The sequence below is a fragment of the Rattus norvegicus genome, chromosome 15 (assembly GCF_036323735.1).
Source record: "Rattus norvegicus strain BN/NHsdMcwi chromosome 15, GRCr8, whole genome shotgun sequence".
Classification (NCBI taxonomy): domain Eukaryota; kingdom Metazoa; phylum Chordata; class Mammalia; order Rodentia; family Muridae; genus Rattus; species Rattus norvegicus.
In genome coordinates, this window is record NC_086033.1 from 44,564,652 (window position 1) to 44,584,370 (window position 19,719).

At 44.7% G+C, this 19,719-nt stretch overlaps 1 protein-coding gene across 7 annotated transcripts in view; it reads right to left on the minus strand.

The window, feature by feature from the left end:
• Positions 1-19,719, minus strand: part of Ptk2b (protein tyrosine kinase 2 beta) — a 120,480-nt gene that overhangs the window by 28,377 nt on the left and 72,384 nt on the right. For 6 of the 7 annotated variants that reach the window (NM_017318.3, XM_006252145.5, XM_063274587.1 and 3 more), the window contains 3 exons: positions 7,091-7,269; positions 6,613-6,700; positions 4,590-4,669 (listed from right to left, as the gene is read on the minus strand). In NM_017318.3, the coding sequence (NP_059014.2) occupies positions 4,590-4,669; positions 6,613-6,700; positions 7,091-7,269 (347 nt within the window). The remainder of the gene's footprint in view (positions 1-4,589; positions 4,670-6,612; positions 6,701-7,090; positions 7,270-19,719) is intronic. The other variant, XM_039093608.2, reaches the window with a different exon arrangement.

A 19,719-nucleotide genomic window follows, 5' to 3' on the forward strand; every position in this document is an offset into this window, starting at 1 on the left:
TGCTGCACCGCGTGATGACTGAAGCTAACAACAATGTCATTTCAACAGCAACAAATATTGGACATTCTTACCATAAATAAATCATACGTTGATGAATGCATGCAATCACTATGTGTCAGTCAAAACCAAAACTTTAAAATAGAGCTTTTCCCAGGCTGAAGAGGGAAGGACAAGAGGTGCTGGTCGTCTGGACTGCCTCTAGTACCTGTGGGTTCTCCCCAGGCTGAGCCTGCAATTCTGAGAAGCAAACACTAGATGGCAGCAGTCTATGGATGGGTGCAGACTCATAACCGATCCACACCCAATCCCCAGGACTGAAGAAAATAAAGACATGCAAATCCACTTGGCAGTAATAAAAATGTTAACTTGTTGCCAACATTTACAGGTTAACCACAAGGTCAAATTCCTTGTGGATTTTTGAAGCAAAGCAAGATGAGTGTTCTCTCTCTAATCCTAACCTTGTCAGTCACTATTTAATAAGTCCCGGGTGACACACTCACTATGACTCTTTGGTTCAGAAAGTTCTGTTGTCACTGGTTAGGGGAAATATTCCTGCTTCCATCTGGTCAAAGAACTTCATATTCTAATGTGCAGTAGGGAACAAGAAAAAGAAACAACGTAATCTAAGTACTACCATTTCACTTTTAAAAACTGAATTTAAGGTCCCAGGCCCTAGGGGACCTGGGGACTTCCCTGTAGCTGACCACCTTTCTGCTGTAAACTGTCGTCTGAGTCCAGACATCTCAGGGATGACTTGTAAGGAGACAGTCGTCTGAGTCCAGACATCTCAAGGACTTCTCTATCTGCTGACAGAGTCAAACAAGTTCATGTTCCCAGGCCTAGGAAAGAACATCTATCCCACTTCTCTAAATGTTTCCTTAATTGTCCTGGTAAAGAATAGAGAAATTGCTGTTCTCTAAGTCAAAGTGCATAAGTTGTAAAAATATGTTTCCAATTGCCTGTTGTGCTCTAATTGGCTGCATGAGGCTGCTGCTCCTTTCTCCACACATCACTCAGAGCTCTGGACCCAATGTCTAGGAGGATGAATTAAAGACCTTGAAGCCAGGTGCCCTAGATATGGCCCAGTCACCAACGGGTGCTCCCTTGCTTAACCCATCATGTCAAAACACAATTGGACAACACTGCAGCTCTCTCCAGCTCCTCCCTTGCTTTGTGTTCCCATCCTTTAAAAATGTACAATCTCCCTTCGGGGACATGGTTCAGATCCTGAACTGGCCACCTTCCTGAGCACTCAGAAAATAAAGCTTTCATTTTTAAGCTTCTGCATCTGAAGTACATTTTCTTGGCTTCCACCCCGAACCCAACAGTAGAATACTACACCAAGGGATGTGTCTGGCATCTATAAAGCACCCTTCAATAAATAATAAATAAATATCAATTAGCTATCATTTCAGCTATGTGATTCCCTGGGAAAGGCAAAACCAGAACAACAAAAAGATCGGTGGTGGCTGGGGAGGGAGAGACAAACAATGGATGTTCATGGCAGTGAAACTCCTGCATGGCGTTTGTCACAGAATGTGTGACACCCAGTGGACCTCGATGTGAGCTGTGGACTTTGGCGACCCTGGTGCATCTGTGGGTACTCATCCACCATAGCAAGTACACTGCTCTCGAGGGCTACTCACAGTGGGGGAAGCAGTGCATGTGAAGGGCCCAGGAAAACTCTGTGCCTTCTGCTAACTTTTGCTGTGAACCTAAAACTTCTTTAAATAACAACAATAAAGAATAAACCGAGCCTGAGGGGTTTACTAGAGCGCTTGCGTGACGCACACAAAATCCTGTACTATAGCTATAATTAAGAGTAATGAGAAAAGGCTCAGCCCCGCCCACGTGGCCACGGACAGAGGTAGACTGCCAGCTCTCTCGTGAACATCCTTCTTCCATTCTGCTCATCCCTTCCTTGCCTGATAGTGCCTCTGACCTCCTCCTCGTCCTTCTCCCTCTCTTCAGGACTCTTCAGATTTCAGACTACCCCCCTTATCGATTCGATGGATAAACAACTGGTTCTAGAACACTTCTGTCCCTGTTATTGTTCTAAGGACTCTAAATATATCAACTAACTCCTTCTTCCCAACAGCCCTCCAAGACTGTTATTGCTAACATCATTCTTGTTTTATAGATGAAGAAATTAAGGCACGGAGAGATTATGTAACAGCAAATGAAGACTCAAGATTCTTGTCCAGGAGCCCTGCTTTAGACTCTCTATTCTTCCCAATCAGCCTAACTCCTCCCAGGAACCAATCCCCGAGGCTTGGTGTCACTAGTCTCCAGTCTTATGCGCACATCATGCTTCTTTAAACCAGGAAAGGATGTGTTATTTTTTCTGGTGATGTCATTTATCTGTAGGCAGGTTATGCAATCCTTGATATTGGGAGGAGTCACAATTGCCCATGATTTTAAGCAAAGAACCATAGTTCTAGAAGATTCTGCCTCATGATGTTCAGAAACGTGTCCTACTCTTGATAAGTAGTAATAACCTGATTTTAAACATCCACTCACCCCATCACCATGTAAACTGTGTATTGTACATTTTCCTATTGAAAATCACTGGGCCTAGTAAGTTTACTTAGGTGTTTTCCGCATACCACTGGAACATCACATCCTTGGCCCTCAGTTATAGCCTGACTCTTGTTTAGGCTCAGGATATACATGGCAGGATGTTGGATCATGAAATAGTGTGAGTTTGGAAACAACCCTGAGGTGATTAAGGAACAGACTTTAGCACAGTATGCTCTCTCCATCTCGATGAGACTATAGAGGCCATTCAGATACATCTCTGGTTATCTAACCCTTGAGTGCCATGCTTGGCATTTGAGCCATAACCAACATGTCTGAAGATGGCATAAGAATATGACATCATTTGCCAGCAGATCTGGACAGGGGGCTCACTGGAGTCTCAATGACACCACAGTCTAGCATGAGCCCCACCAATGTATAGCTCAGCAGAACTGCTTTTCAGCATTGTCTCATTTCTGAAAGGAAGCCTGCCTCATCTCATACAAGCTTCAGGACTACAGCGGGTACAGAAGACAGACAAGGGCATGTGTAACAAACTTCATGTGTTCTCTGGTGCACCAGCTCTGAGCACCCAAGATGGCAGACCCTATACTGGATGCTACTGAGTCCTTGCTTCTTTGGGTCCAGCTGCCACTCACTGTAAGGCAGTAATGAGAAGTCCTTAACCAGCCAACAATCTCAGATCCTCAAATCAAAATGGAATCTTCACCGTCCGGTTGTACAATCCCTACCATGGACCCCGCCCATCAACCTCTCTCTGAGACCCCAGTTATATGGAAGTGTCAGTCAAGTTCTGTTTTCAGACAACTAGGATGGATGTCACAGGTAGAGTTAGAAATCCCCCAGAATGACATATTGGGCCAGACAGAAGTAACACTCTCTCATGGTTTCCCTGGCAACGGTCTTTGAATCTTTCAGCAATTCTGACCAGGCTAACTGCCTCTAAACCACCTCAGAGGCTAGCTAAAAGTTTATAAGGTCCCACCCAGGTCTTGTAGACCACAGGGCCAAGAGTGAGGTTGGGACGATAGTGTGTCTACTTCCCAGGTAACCACAATGTGCACTCAGACATTGAAGCTACTTCTATACTGATGGAGATGCAGAACGGGTGGGAGGAGTAGAGTAGCAGGTGGCTGGTCCAACTAAAGGTGTTGTGGCCTTGGTCAGGACCAGGCTAAGCGCAGCACAAGTTTAGCCACAGGGTCCTCTTCTGCTCCAAATGGCAGTGGGACACAACAGCCAAGGATAAGGCCTGGCTTCTTAGACTGTCCTTCTGTCTCACTCTAATGATATCATTCTAATGACATCATCAGCCCGCCATTATAATGGTCATTGTTTCCATTCTCTCATTCCCTGTGGTTCTCCAGTCAAAGCTTTTGCTTCCACTGTTTCCTGGGTCTGGAATGCCCAGTTCTCCACCATAACCCCACCCATTATCTGCTAGTTGAAATTTTTTCCTTCCAGGAACAGTCCAACTTTCTTCTTTCTGGTAATTTTTTCCTGGTAGAAGACTGGTTGAGACATACTCGTTCTGTCTCTAAGTATAATAAATAGCATGCATGCTACCTCCAAACACTACACACTGGAAGTCATGGTTGGATGGTGCACTAACAAGTACAGATTGAGTACCTACCTCCTGGAGCTTGGAATGCAGCACTGGGCAGCCCAGCCTGAGATCCCTACCTTTGAGTGGTTTCCTAGACCCAGGCTACAGTTCTAGAAACATTACTGAATCACTGAGTAACAGCAGCAGTGATGGGCAGGTAGGAGAGACAGGCAACTTAGAAATGAGGGTAGAGATAGGCTGTGGAGGGCGGAGACAGGGCACAGAGAAGTGGGGACAGGCCATAGGTGGGAGGAGACCAGGTGGAGAGGGAGTGACCCTTCTCCCTTGCCTATCATGAAGACTAGACTGTGAGTCCTTCCACCTGTTAGCTTCCTCTCTTCTTCCTGTCTCTCACATACCCACTTTCACTTCCTAGAGGAGGGACAAGCCAACAAGTCCGAAGCTAACACTGTGCTTTCCCAGAAGAGGGCTTGCAATTACCTACCTGAGCTCCAGACAGCCCAGCTGCAGAGCCATGCCTTCACTGACCTTGCTGGCATAGCGTTGCATGTAGTCATTCCGGAGCTGGTGGAGGAAAGGTCAAGGGTCAGACTCATGCCCTCATTTTAACTTCCTGGAGCACAGGCTCTGGGAGGTAAACACACTGATGTACAGATTGGTGGTTTGAATGAGAATGGCTCCTATAGACATATATTTAGATGCCTGTCCCCGTTGGAGAAACTCTTTGGTAGGATTAGGAGGTATAACCTTGTGGGAGGAAGTGTGTCACTGGAGGCAAGCTTTAATGTTTCAAAAGTCTAGAATATTCCCAGTGTCTGGTCTGTTTCTCTCTCTCTCTCTCTCTCTCTCTCTCTCTCTCTCTCTCTCTCTCTCTCTCTCTCTCTCTCTGCCTCTTACCTACAGATAAGGATGTAAGCTCACTGCCCTAGCACCATGCCTGCTGGCCTACTGCCACACTCCCCACCATAATGGTCTTGAACCATAAACCTAATAGTCTTTCTTCAGTAACTTCCCTTGGTCATGATGCTTCTTTACAGCAATAGAAAGTAATTAAGACAGTATCCCACCATGGAGAGACATTTTCATGCCCCTCTCCCATTGCCATTTTTGATATACTAAAACTGAAGCCAGGCTAGTGGTTTGGCCTGTAACTTCAGCTACTTTGCATGCTAAAATAGGAGGAGTATAGGCTCAAGATCTTTTTTGGCTACATCAATTTGTCAAGGCCAGCTTATTCAGCTTAATGAAACACTTCTGGAGTCAACATGGTGGCATATGCTTTTAATCCCAGTTTTGGGGAGGCAGGTGGATCTCTGTGAGTTCTAACTTGGTCTACATAGCCAGCTCCAGGAGAACCAGGGCTACATAGAGAGACCCTTTCTCAAAACAAAACAAAACAAAACATAACAAAACAAATAAAATAAAAATGAGACGGAACTGGAGAGATGGCTCAGTGGTTAGGAGCTCTGACTGCTCTTCCAGAGGTCCTGAGTGCAAATCCCAGCAACCACATGGTGGCTCACAACTATCTGTAATGAGATCTGATGCCCTCTTCTAGTGGGTCTGGAGAGAGCGACAGTGAACTCATATACAATCAATTGATCAATCAAGCAATCAATCAATCTTTGAAAAAGAATAAAAATGCAGCACTGCATGAAGAAAAATGGCTGAGGATTTGGTTTAGTGGAAAAAAATATTTGCCCAGCAGGCGTGAGATCCTGGGTTCAGTCATTATTATAAGAAAAATAAAAGAGAAAGAGAGATGAAGAAAGGAAGGAAGGAAGGAAGGAAGACTTGGGGGGGAAGTTAGTGATTTATCCAAGCCCATGATGATAAGCAGTTATAAATGTCACCCAGAGTCCACAAAACATCTGGGTTTCTGTCTGGCCAACAGGAAGGGAGGTGCAGAGACAGAAAGAAAGCGACAGTGCCTGCTGTGTCACTGCTTAGAGCTTCCTCTGCGCAGGCAGCGCTGTGACAGCTACTTGTTTAGTCTGAAGGTATGCAAGGGGTTCAGGCAGCTCAAGAGAGTCAGCTGTCACACTTCTGAGAGCTACTGAATGCCATGGTGGCCTGAAAGAGGCCACAGCAGGAGTATTTACACCATGGGGATTGGAGAGAGCTACAACTTGTGTTTGGCTCTTCCTCTGGCCAATTCTCCAGTACTCTGCCGTGGACATCACTTGGCCCTTGTGACAACTCTCTAAAGCAAGTGTCACTATTCTAAACTTGAAGAGGAGAAAGCAAATTCATGCAAATGCACTCCCTGGTAATACCAGGGTGGTCAGCAGCAGAAGCGGCTGGAAACCACACCCCTCTCGGTGCCTGTCACTAACCTGCTTTTCCTGCTTCACAGGTACCTGGCCACACAGATGGGAGATGGGCACTTAGGAAACAGCCTCAGGGGGAAGCCTTCTAGAAGGCTGTTCTTTATCTTTCAGTCTCCCCTGAAGAGAATGGATTTGTCTCTCATTTAAAGTGCCATGAGACACTGGGGCGCGCTTCACCTGTTGATAAAAGTACAGCAGTGTAGTCCTGTCTTCTTTCAGGCTCTCCATGAAGTCTTCTGGCAAATAGCGGATTTGAAGGTCATACCTGCAACAAGACACACTCTGGTTGACACTGGGAAACTAGATTTCCAAGAGAGCAGTAGGACTCACAGGGCCGAAGCTACTCTACCCCTCTGCATGCAAGGCCTATCCGTGAGGCTTTTGGCACAGATACTAGTTTCCTTACTTCAAAGACCAACCCTTGGCCTGGGCTCTCCTTCCTTCCCACCCTCCGTTCCCCTTGACCATAGCAGCAACAGCATCTGATCGGGAGCTGTAGCCTAGATACAGTCCTGAAATAAGGATTCTCTGCAAACCCAGGTTAGGTCAAACATGCTCTTATCAGGACACGCTGGGAGGACTGTCTAGGAAGCCGCTCCAATTTGTAGGAGGCTCTGGGCCTTGGGAATGCTTGAGGGGAGGAGGCCATTCCTACCTCCACTCAGCCTCCACGTGTAGACATTCATACTTGTCCTGCACTTCGCCCACAGTCATCTGTGGGTGCAGCCAGTGGATCTCATCTGACTTCATGTGCTTCAGCCTCAGCCCATAGCATTCAGCCAGCTGGATGTTGGGCCCTATTCGCCCACTCAGGAGGATGGAGGTGATGATCTCCTAGGGAGGAGACAAGAGGGCTAAGGACCAGGGATGCACCCCTGCTGGGCTCTCACAGGCTCGCCGTGCACATCCCCTAACCCTGTGTGGCAATCTGTCTTGGATATTATCTATTTCTGATTTTCTAATAGTTAGCGCCAGCTCTGGGACACAGTGTGCTCTGCCTGATGAATGAACAATTTGGCAAGATGAGACAGAGGAAGTGGGAGGAGGTAGCAGAAGTGGGGACAAGGTGCAGAGGCTGAGCGCACAGTTCAAAACAATTAATGCTAGCCGGGCATGTGCCCTGTGAAAAGCCCCTTCTGGATGGTTTCCATTCTAGCCAGCAGGATGCAGTACAAGATCAAGCTCTGCTAGGTCTTCTCCCACGGGACACAGGGAAGCAAGCAGGTGTCACCACTGTGTTCTAGCTGGTAAGTAAACTGATGCTGGGACTAAGCTGGGATTGTGAGCCCTGAACCCCTGGACTCCCGTGTTTTGTTTTGCCAGGCTGACTTTAAGCATGGCAGAGCCGGAGGAGACAGAAGCATGAGGCTGACGTTAAGGGACAACCCACAAAAAGATGATCTCAGGAACGCTGACAGGAAGACACTAGCTTCCTTGTTCTGCTCTTGGGGTTTTATTTTTCTTTTACCCACAGTTTCAGCACGTCCCACACCCACAGACCAATGCCCCCACTTCTTGGCCCAGACACAGAGCCTGATTAACACGAATGTCAACTGCAAGGCTTCAGAAGGCCCTGACTAGCTCAACTTAGCTTCTGGAATCACATTTCTCCCATGGGCCCACATTGAGTGAGTGAGCTGAGCCCACTCCTGGCAAAGCAGAGTTCCCTGGATGCAGATTTAAAACATCACAGACACTGACCTCTGTGAGCTAGGAGTCTGAACTGCACAGATACCCAGCCTACATCAGCCTACCCCAGACCGCAGGCTGCAGGCTGGCCAGGAGGAGGAGGGAGGCTGTATTGTTTAGACTGTATGTTTTTTTTTTTAAACATGCCTCCCAAGAAGTTGTCTAAGTTAGTAAGCAAAATGCAATTAATTCCTTTATTGGAAGTAGAAGCAAGTGTGTTTTTTCTCTCTACTAGGAAAATGTCAAGACTAATATTTAAGCAATGTTGGTTAAAATAATGTCCAATTATGTATAAGCCTGGGCAACCATGTATTTTGTTCCAGTTGCTTCCTTTCAATTCTCTTGAACTTCCATAAAACTCCCTTTCCTACAAAGAAAGACAATGGCCATCAGAGAAGCTCAGTACAGCTCTGTGAGACAAGTGGGGGTGGGAGTGGGGTATGGGGACCAGAGTTCACACCATCAGTCTGATATCAGCTCTGAAATCAGGACAGAGGCTGAGTTTAAGGATGTGATCTACAGCAGCTCCAGAGAGAACATAGAGTCTATGCTGTGAAGCAGACATTCTTTCTACCCACTTCTGTTACTGACCTCCTGTTCATCTCTACCCACCTGGTCACCCTGATGTTTTACTCAGAATCCCTCATATCTCCACCAGGTCTCACTTGCAGTCCCCACCTCTGGTACTGAAGTGTAGAACCTACCTCTTATGAAACAGAAATCTATTAACTGAGTACTTCATTTTATAATAGCCAGTAACTCTGACCTATGTAGAACTGAAAAATCTCAGATATGCAAAATGAGTTCAGGAGCACAAGAGCCCTCTTTGCATGCATAGCCTGCTTCCGTGGATAGATGCTGCCGTTCTTACTCCTCAGGTGTGAGCTACTGTTGTTCTTTCCAGTTCTTCTTTAAGGAGATATATGCACGCGCGCACACACACACACACACACACACACACACACACACACACACACACACGCTCGCATGAGAGTGCACAAGCGTATATGTATGGATATACATAGATATAACATGCTAAAATGTATAAATTTAAGCAATGCAGTACTGACACATAAATACTCTCTTGTGACCCACATAAAGATTAAAATAGATGTTTTCCATATTTTTAGACGATTCTCTGTCTGGGTCAACTATTGTGGCTAACTCCCTCTTCCCCTCTCATAGTTTCAAATTTTTTCTTATCCTACAATTTCATATGCATGAAATTACTTAATGCATGGCATTTTTTCCCATCCAACTTCTTTCACTTAGCTTAATGTCTAAGATTTGCCCACATGGATGATATATTGGTTTCTTTCTTCCTTTCTCTTTCTTTTAAGACAAGGTATTATGTGGCCCAGGATGATCTTGACCTTGCAATCTTCCTGCTTCAGCCTCCTAGGGGCTAGGATTGCAGGTATATATCATGATACCCTGATAATGTTTCTTTCTCTCTTGTTTTGTTATACTGGGAATCAAACCTAGGTCCTTGTATGTAGTAGGCACGTGCTCTGCCACTGACCTACGTCCCAGCTTTGTTGTTCCTTTTTGAGGATGAATCACAGTCCACTGCACCAACAAACAACAATATGTTGATTTAGCCCTCTATTTCTAGAAACCTAAGACATTTATGTATTTTTTAACTACTGTGAAAGTTTGAAAATTTATGTAAAGTGTTTGTGTAATATAAATGATTCACTGGTATTTGCTTTCAATTAATCCAAAAGAGTAGAATTACTTTATAAAAAAAAAAAATACTGCCAGGACTGGAGAGGTGACTCAGGGACTAAAGACAGATTTGAACCGTTGGTTCTCTCCACTTCTTTTCCTTCATTTTAAAGTTAGTTCTTTGGTAATTTTGTACATATAGGCCTTCAGATCCAGATTCAGCTTTTCCAAAAGGTTTTCCTGAAAGCTTTAGGCTTTTCCTTAAAAATGAGGAAGTAATGGAGCCTGAAGTGGTTTTGTGGAGATTACATTTGTGAAATTCTTTGGAATATTGCTGGGCTCAAGGTTAATACTTTTTTTTTCTTTAAATGAGCATATTTTAATGCAGTACTCTCAGGATCCCTTTTAACAAAACAATTTTGTTTTATTCTTCTATCTTTTGATACCTACCCCCCCCCAACACCCTTAATCTATTTCTTTCTCTTGTAAGTGCTGATAGAGCCAAGGGTCAGAATGGTAAGGCTGAGGAGCTGGCATTAGCAGCCAGACCAGGGTCAGAGGGAATGGAATGAGGGTGAAATTGGTTACCTACAGGGGAGCATAGCAAAGAGAGACATGTATTGAAAGGAGTGGAGCCTTCTAGCAGTTAGGGAAAGGGAAAGCTAGAGTAGCCCATGTAATAAGGGGTTGTTTTGAAGTTGTGGCTTGAGTGACATACAATGAGGGGAAGAGGGGTTGAGTTTCGAGTTGATTCTACCAAAAGGCTTAGTGAGCAATGCCATGTCATAGTGGTTTTCAATCCAAGCCTAAGTTTTAGTTTCCAAGTACTGTTCCTTTGGAAAAGGGCCAAGGCCCTTGTAGAAATAGATGACTCCAGGACTAAAAGGAAAGCAGACAGCACTAGGTGAGTCTAAAACATCAATTTGGACCAGAACCCAATGGTTGGAGTATGATGGGTATTCCTGACTACTACACTCTCATCATCCTAAAGCACTCACATGAGGCAAGGCAGGCATAGCCCACGCTGTACATACCTTTCCTGAGGATGAATGTAGATGGTGCTGGAGAAAGACAGCCTCACTGAATGGCACTGTAACCCTCCACCCACGTGACCAGGTTGGTTACTGAGGTTGGATTATAGAGGACTTGGCTGATCTTTGTCCTTGGTTCCAAATTTTGGGATTTTCCTGATGGTAGGACTAGCTTTGTAATTCATGTTGAGTTCTAACACATGAAGGACCCACAGTTTCAGAAGCATGGAGGAAGGGATGGGCAGGGGGTGACTGACCAACCACATTTACTTATTTAGATTGTAAACACCAGTTACATACTTGAAGAGTTGCAACTTGGAGTTCGAGAGTTAGCCTGAGCTTAGGGACTGGGGTGGGCAAAGGGGATGGAGATCCATGGGGCCTAAGAGTTCAAGCTTCCCAAGATGTTCTGTGTGCTTCTTAGGTATTAATTTGTATCCACTAGGATAAAACTACAGCTTGAAGTATTGTACTTTCCTCAGTTCCTTGACTTATTCTAGTAATTCATTGAGCCTGAGGAGGAAGTAGGAACCAACTAATTCATAGCGAAAGTGTGGGTGGCTCAGAATCTTAGGGAAGGGGTGTCTGATGAACCCTTAACCTGTGAAGTCTGTTAACTGTATAACTGCGGAAATACATCGTGTCAGAACTTTGAGGCAAATTATGTCCATCCTTCAGACAGGGCTAGGAGAAACAAATGTGATGCTTATAACCACACAGAAAGAGTATCAACATTGTATCATGCAAACTAATGTGTGACCATGCATGTCAGAAACAGGACCCAGAGTACTCAAGCTGGATTTGAATTGAAAGATGTCTCCCTGAAGACCAGCTATTATGGTACCAGAAGGTATAATGCAAGCTTTCAAAGCAGGAAAACAGCCAGTAGTCCTACTCAGTGAACCACAACAACCAGCATGGCTCCATAACCCTCCCTAAGGGTGCACACAAACCCTGGTGGTAAATAATGGCTCTCTAATTAGACCTGACTGATGGTCAGCTCAGTAAGAGGGAAATCATGCTGATACTAGAAACCTAGTCAGCTATCTGGAGTTAGTAAAACCATGGAGCTTAGAGGAGAATCTGTAATCTACACTTTACTAAAGCAGCATAATCCCAACTACATTCTAAGTATATAACCCTACACCCACACACATAGTGCAGTTTTCACTCCTCAAGGAAACTCCTCTTTGCAACAAATGGAGACCATTACAGAAAACTACAGCTTATCAAAATGAAGAGGGTAGAGCCCAATCCCTATGGATACACTTACAACACAAATCCTGCACCTAAGGCTCAGAGATCTTTATAGAAGAAGGGGGAAAGTAAGAGACAGAGGAACAGGGAATTTATTGTGAGATTGTGTCTCCTGGAAATGCCAGAAGTTACACTCAGGAAGTCTCATCAACATGGCTGCACTAACATGACATGAGCAAGTTGACACTACCAGACATGATAAAATTAAAGGGAGGGAAATCTCATGAGGGCACAACCCTACACAAGACAAGACAAAGACAAAAACAAGACAATGACAAGACCAGACCAGACCAGACCAGACATGACAAAACTTCAGGCAACTATGGAGTGCTGAGAACAGAGAAACAGTCTTCCCCAGGGAAGAGCATGCCATTGGTTATCCAATACAAAATGGTCAGCCTTGAAGACATACACACGAATAACATTATAGAGACTGAGCAGATTGTAGTTACATATTTAGGAACACACACACACACACACACACACACACACACACACACACACACACACACACGAAACAACAATTAAAGAAAAAAGAGACCAAGAGATCAAGGTAGGGTTCATGGGATATGGAAGGAGGAAAAGGAAAGGAAAAATGATATAATTATCTCAAAATATAAGATATATGCTTAAAAAGTACTAGACTGTGAATCTAGCTCTGACAAGAAAAGTCTTCTAACAGGACAACAAACTTCCTGGGCTGCAGTGTTCCCCTGTGATCGTCTACTCTTGCCCTAGCAAGCTGCAGATGGTTCTGTATTCAAAGCATCAGCCACCATCTGCCACGGGCACATTGAAGAACTATGGGGCCATGGCTCGGTAAGCACACACCCCTCAGCCATGGAGAAGCTTGTGAGTCAAGTGGGAGGACCAGAATGGCTTCCATTCAGGGGTTCAACTGCCCTTCACTGCCTCCAGCCCTGCCTCCCCTGAGAGCTCACATGCAAACAGCTGGAGCAGTAGTATTGGTACCTAACCCCAGTCCATCAGCTGCCACAGTCAAATATTTCTTTCTCTATTAATAAAGCACTCCTTTAAATGACAGTACATGATATTTCCATCCTCACTCAATTGCCACATGCAACCTGAGGTTTTAACAAGTGCTGGTTCTTTAGATAAACCCACGGTTCCTTTGACTCCAGGAAGACCTCGCCTCCTTCCTATACCAAGGCTTCCGGTGCTGAACGGCAGGCTTTCTAGCTGTCTTGTGTTATAGTCTAGACTCAAAAAGACTTCTGGTACTTTCTTGAAAATGTATATATTTCTCAAATTTGTCCTTTCTCCTAGGTTCATGTTGATTTATTCAAATTGTTAGTGTGAAGATTTCAGAAGGTCTTCCCCCCACCTCTTCCTGATCTTTGACTTTTCCATTTGTAGGTCAGAAACAAAGAAGGATTATCTCTACATAACTTGTCTCCACACCCACACACTATGTGAGGGCTTTTCAGTTGGTGGTAGACCACATTTAGGAGAGTAGTCCTATAAGATGACATCATCTAGTGATGTCATAGCTGTCACAGCTTGTGTACATCCACTTCCTAACATTCATTTGTATGTGTGTGGTATGCATGCATGCATGTACACGCATCCAAATGTGTAGATAATAAGTTCATGCCAGGTGTCTTCTAAAAGACATTCCCTACTTTATATGTTGAGGCAGGGTCTCTCACTTGAACCCAGGATTCGCTGTTTTGCTAGTCTAGCTGGCCATCTTGCTCTGGAGACACAGTGTCTCGGTCCCTGGAGCTGGATCGCAGGTAGGCTCTGTACCCAGATGCTGGGAGTCTGAGCTCCAGTCCTCATGGTTGTGTGACAAGCACTTGGTCTACTGACTCACCTCCCCACTGCCCTCACACAAGTTTGAAATTGCAAATTATGCAATCCTCCCATTATTAAACAATCCCCCAAGATCATCTGAGCAACCGAGCTCTCCCTCCCTTCACAGTACCCATCACATTCCAGAGCCTCCTCATGTGACCTCTCTGCTTTTACATGGTCTTTAAGCTCATCTACTTTAATAAACACCTAAATTTTTCTGAGGTTTATTAAGCTTTTTCACATTTGCGGCCAGGTTACTAAACAAAATCAATGTGATAGCTGAGGCCCTCCCACCATCCTCCACCAAGACAGCCTGCTCTCCACTATCCTCCACCAAGACAGCCTGCTCCCCAACATCCTCCACCAAGACAGCCTGGCTCTAACTACTCTTTTGGTTCCATGTTCCTCCCTCTCTGCCATGTTTTAGGAGAGTCCTTGTCAATATTCCTCTGTCTTGCATGTTCTGGATTCCCCTGATCTGATAGAGGTTTTGGTTCCTCTCTGGATTCCTAGGTAGCACTCTGAGGGGTCATTGGAAAGCCATTCCTTACCCCTCTAGATTGATAGGATTCGGGGTTCCTCTGTGGATTCCAAAGAACTTTGAGTGTACATCTGTCTAGTAACATATTGTTATGAGCTGAAGTTTAGTTCTCCAAAAAGACATGTTGGAGCCACATCTGCTTTTCTTTCATTGGAAACCTACTGGGAAAAAGTCTTTGCAGACTAGTCAAATTAAAATGATTTGACACCAGTCATTTGGCAGCTCCTACTCCCATCTGACTGATGTTCTTATAAAGGGGGACATTAAGTCACCAAGAGAGACAGGCACACAAGAATGCAAATGGCAGGTGCAGAAGCAAGATTCGAGGGAAGGATCTGTAAGCCAAAGAACACCAAAGACAAAATACAAATCATCATGTCATGAGAAGAGGCGAGCAAGGATTCCTCCACAGGGTTCAAGGGCATGGCCCTACCAACACCTTGATCTTGGCTTTCTAGACTTTAGAGCTATGAGGCAATGCATTTCTGAGGTCTTCAGCCACACCACAGGGGTATTTTGTTAATACTTCTGGGAATCTAATAAAGACATTGGCACAATAGGACTAAAACAAGTTCCTGTGTCTGATCTTGGATCAGATAGACACAGACCCTCTTTGAGTTCTAGTCAGAGATTGGTTGAGAATTCCAAAAACTGTGTCCTGTCTCATAAAGTAGCTTCCAGTGATAACTCTCCAAGAGACATCAGTGCAGGCTTAAGTTTATTTCCAGTTCTTTTTAGATTTCAGACTAGGGTGTTTTGACATATGATATATAACTGTGACTGGCCTGCCTTATGTCATTGATTCCAAATACATAAAGAGTTTAGACAAGGCTTGGTACATATCAGCTATTCAATAAATAGTAGTTATCATGATGGGACCATAAGTAATGATGATGTAGCATGAGTGGATGTGGATGCTGCTACCGGAAACAGAAGGAAGATTATATATAATAAAATTGGGTCCAGGATGATTGAGCCATACCCAGAGCTGACCTGGCCATACTTGTCCTCTGTAGAAACAGTCTAGAGAAAAATGGCTTCATTCTGCCCAGAGCAAAGATCTGCAAGAGCTTTAGGGCATAAGCACCAAGCCCAGTACAGCAATGTCTTCCTTGCCTTTTTTGTTCTATGTGAAGATAGAAGGTAGAACTTTGAAAAAAAGAGAATAAAAAAGATTTTGAGACAGTAACATGTGTCTTATCTTTAATTGACTTAGAGCACAGAGGTTGTCTTCAAAAATAAAAATACCCTGTTAAATATAGACCTGCTCTACTCAAAATTCTGATTGTTAATATGCCACAAGGAAGAGCTCTTAATGCTAAGATGAGCTTCAGGAGGAAGAAAGAATAAGAAAAGACAGACAGGAAAGTCCCAGGCAGGTTAATGCACTTCTTTAAAAGAAATCAAATAAAAGTTCCCCACTACTCTGGTACCTTTTAAAGTAATGACTTTATAATTCATTGTGAAGTTGGCTTGGGGAATGGGTCACTTGCTTTACTTCAGAATGAACAGCTGGAGAGTGTTATTGGCTATGGGGGATGGGTCTAGAGTATTTACATTTGCTATAAGCTTAACAATCTGTACTGAAGAGTCTCAATGGGGTGCTGTTGACATTGGGGCATATGCTGGCTAAATTTTATGTCACCTTGACACAAGCTAGAGTCACCGGAGAGGAAGAAGCCTCGATTGAGATAATGCTTCTTCTATAAGATTGGGCTATAAGCAAGCCTGCAGGGCATGGCTAAATTAGCGATTGATGTGGGAGAGCCTAGCCTATTATGGGTGGTGCCATTCCTGGGCTAGTGTTTCTAAATTCTATTTTTAAAAAAAAGGCTGAACAAACCATGATGACCAAGCCTGTTAACAGCACTCTCCAGACTCCTGCCCTGTTTGAATTCCTGCCCCGATTTCCTTCATGACAGACTACAATGTGGAAGTGTAAGCCAAATGACCCCTTTTCTTCTCAACTTGCCTTTGGCCATGGTGTCTTGTTATATCAATAGTGCCACTAACTACGATGGGGCAAAAAGATTCTTTGTTGTGTGTGGCCATTTAACACCCAGTGCCACATCCCACTGAAGTCCAATCTTCATGTCCCAGTCATGGTGACAACAGCATAGTAGGATTCTAACTAGTCTCTAGAAAGAGGGCTTCACGAGATGGTGATGAGTTCTTGTCTAAGATCTGGGTACCCCATGGAAATAGAGAGCAGGCAGGTGAGCAGCAGAGTGTTATGGAAGACTGTAAACCACATTCAAAGTCCGGGTACCAGTGAAGTCAGCATCACAAGCTAGGGAATGGGATGAGGTTATCTAAGAAATGGTAAAGTGACAGTGGAGGAAGGCTCAGTAGCAGTGTGCTTCCTGGCTTCCACAGGACCAGAGTTAGGTTCCCAGCACTCAGGTCAGGGTGACTTTCATCCATCCGTAACTCCAGCTCCAGGGGATTCAATGTTTTCTTCTGGCTTCTGCGGGCAACCACACACAAACCTAGCATACATTCACACAGGTGGAAAAACATGCACATAAATAAAAATAAACATTTTAAAAAGTGACAAGGAACCATCTCTCCTGACAGCCTCACAGGAAACCAGATGCAGGACAGGGCAGGGCAGCACACAGGCTCCTTGGCAACTGAGACCCTTGGCAAGTTCCCTGACCCCAGCTGGGTGTCAAGGTAATATGTATATGAAACACCTTTAAATTAAACTCACTGCATATGCCTGAGGGTAACACTGGTAATTCCGATCAGATAGCTAATAGGGAAGTGATTCTTCCATGAAGATATGCCCATGTTCTCACCGTTAGAGCACATTTCAAAAGAGGCTCTATGTAGATATAATTAAGTTGAACAACTCAGTTTATAGCCTTTCTGCACTCTCTGTGTGGCTGTTAATTAAGGGTGTCTCTCTAAGAGCTATGGTAGAGAGGGCAGTAGGAAGAGAGGGACAGAGTGAAGTGATGCCACCAAAGCCCAGGAACAGCAGGAGTCACCAGGCGTGTTTCTGACACCTGCGCTTGGAACTTCTAGTCTTTAGAGCTATGAGAGAATCATTTCTGTTGTTTTAACCATTGGTTTCTAGTAATCTGTTAAGGCCGGGTTAGGAAGTAAAGACAATAGCTATAAAGGTTCCGAATCCTCCATTCAGATAACTGATGGTTTTCAACTAGTGGTAGTAGAGAAAAATACTAAAGTTTGCACAACTCATCACTCTGAAAGAATTCACTGCGAGGTGATAAAAGCTCTAAAGAGCATATTCAACCACGAAACCATCAGATCAAAAATAGAACAACGGCACAGACACCTGCCTCCTCATTCACAGATGTCACGAGTCTATGCACACAGATAAGCGAAGAGACACCCATCGGGCTTCACAGCTTCTTTGTTCTCACTGTGGTGAGCGTCGGTACATGTGAGGGGCTAGAGGCACACACAGGAAGTGAGAAGGAGTGCAGAAAAGAAGAAGCCTGTATTAATGTGCCCCTTTTTATGTCACTCTGTGGTGATGGTTTGTGCTTTCCTGGCTGAGCCCTTCCTGCCTGTTTCATGGGCTGGTCTTACGTGGGGGGACTAGCCTGCTATGGGCTAAGTCTTCTCTCAGGAGTAGCTTTCCTGGACAGGGAGCCCTCCCCTTTCTTCCTGTTGCTCCTCCAACCTTGAGGCATTGCCCTTGTGCCTCTGAAAGAGGGAAGTGAGGTGACAAAGAAAATGGTCTCTGGGTCAGGGACTGCCTGCCAACCTCAGGGAGCTCCTGCTCTGGCCCTGGTGCTAATCTGTCCCTTCTGCCCCCACAAAGTTCACTGGTCAGTTATAGACAGTGAGAATATGTTGCTAACAGTTCTGGGGAGTCCAGGATCAGAGATCTGGCATCTAGCATGGGTTTCAAGATGGAGCCTATGCTCCGTCCTCACATAGTAGAGGTGGCCAGGGGTCTTCAACAGCTTTTTAAAAATGATGTTTGCATTCTTATTTTAATTATGTGCCTATGGGAAGAGGAGCTGTGTCCATGAGTATAGTGCCCATGGAGACCAGAAGAACTCTTTAGACACCCTGATACTGGCGTTCCATGCACTTGTGAGCCACTGATGTGGCTTCAGCGGGGGCAACATGCAATCAACTGCTGACTCAGCTCGCTGGGCTCTCAACCTCTTCGTAAGCACTTCTACTGCCATTCATGATTTAATCACATCCCCAAAGGCCTTGACTTCCCAAGTTGTCATATTAAATATTAGGCTTCCACATTGGTAATTTGGGGAACACACCAATATTCAGTGCTAGCTCCTCCTGAATGTTCTTATTTCCCTATCTATCATATTAGGGATTAGAGCTTCAACATATGAATTAAAGGGTACAAAAGCATCCATCCCCTAGGTCCCTGTATCTAGTTAGGTAACAGGACTAAACTTGAAGCCCTTGATAAGTTAGGGCAAGGCCCTTTGTCACAATACCTTAATCTTCCTCTCAGGAAGGCTTATGGGAATTGACAGGTGATGGTAGTGAGTGGAAGTGTGCGCAGAGCCCAATGCTTTGGGGAGCTGGATCCTGCCCTCCTCTTGTCAAGCATACAGCACCCAAAGGACATCTGCAATCTGGGGAGACCACCATGGGTGGAAGAAATGCATCTGGACAGGGTGGGGAAAGCTTCAGAAGACTTCAGTTCAGGACAAAAACCAAGATGAATTCTTTACTTCTTTTCTTACTTCTTTATATTATTTATTTTTAAAATTTTTTATTTTATGTATGTGAGTGTTTTGAGTGGCTGGTGCCCACCGAGGCCAGAAGAGGGCATTAGATCCTTTACAAGTTGTGTTGCAGACTTGTGAGTCCCCATACAGGTGCTGGGAATTGAACCTGGGTCTTCTGAAAGACGTTCTCTTAACTGCTAAGTCATATTTTCAGTCCTGTCCCTTTTTAAGACAGGGTTTTACTATGTATCCCTGGCTAGGCCAGAAGTTATTCTGTGACTCAGGCTGGTCTCAAATTTCCAGAAATATCCCTGCCTTGGCTTCCCAAGTGCTGAAATTACAGATATGAGCCACTACAACTGGCAAAAACAAATCTTGATTTCTCATCTGTACCCGGGAGGAGCTTGAAAAGGGATCTAGGAGAAGATGCTGCTGGGTTCCAGCTACTCTTGAGATACATTGTATTATCACATGGGTGAGAGCAACTCTTGAGATACATTTTATCACGGGCACAAGCCCACTCTTAGCTTAGCTTAATGCTTTCCCATATGAAAAGCAGAAATTCTAATGATGGACAGACTCGGGCACAGAATGG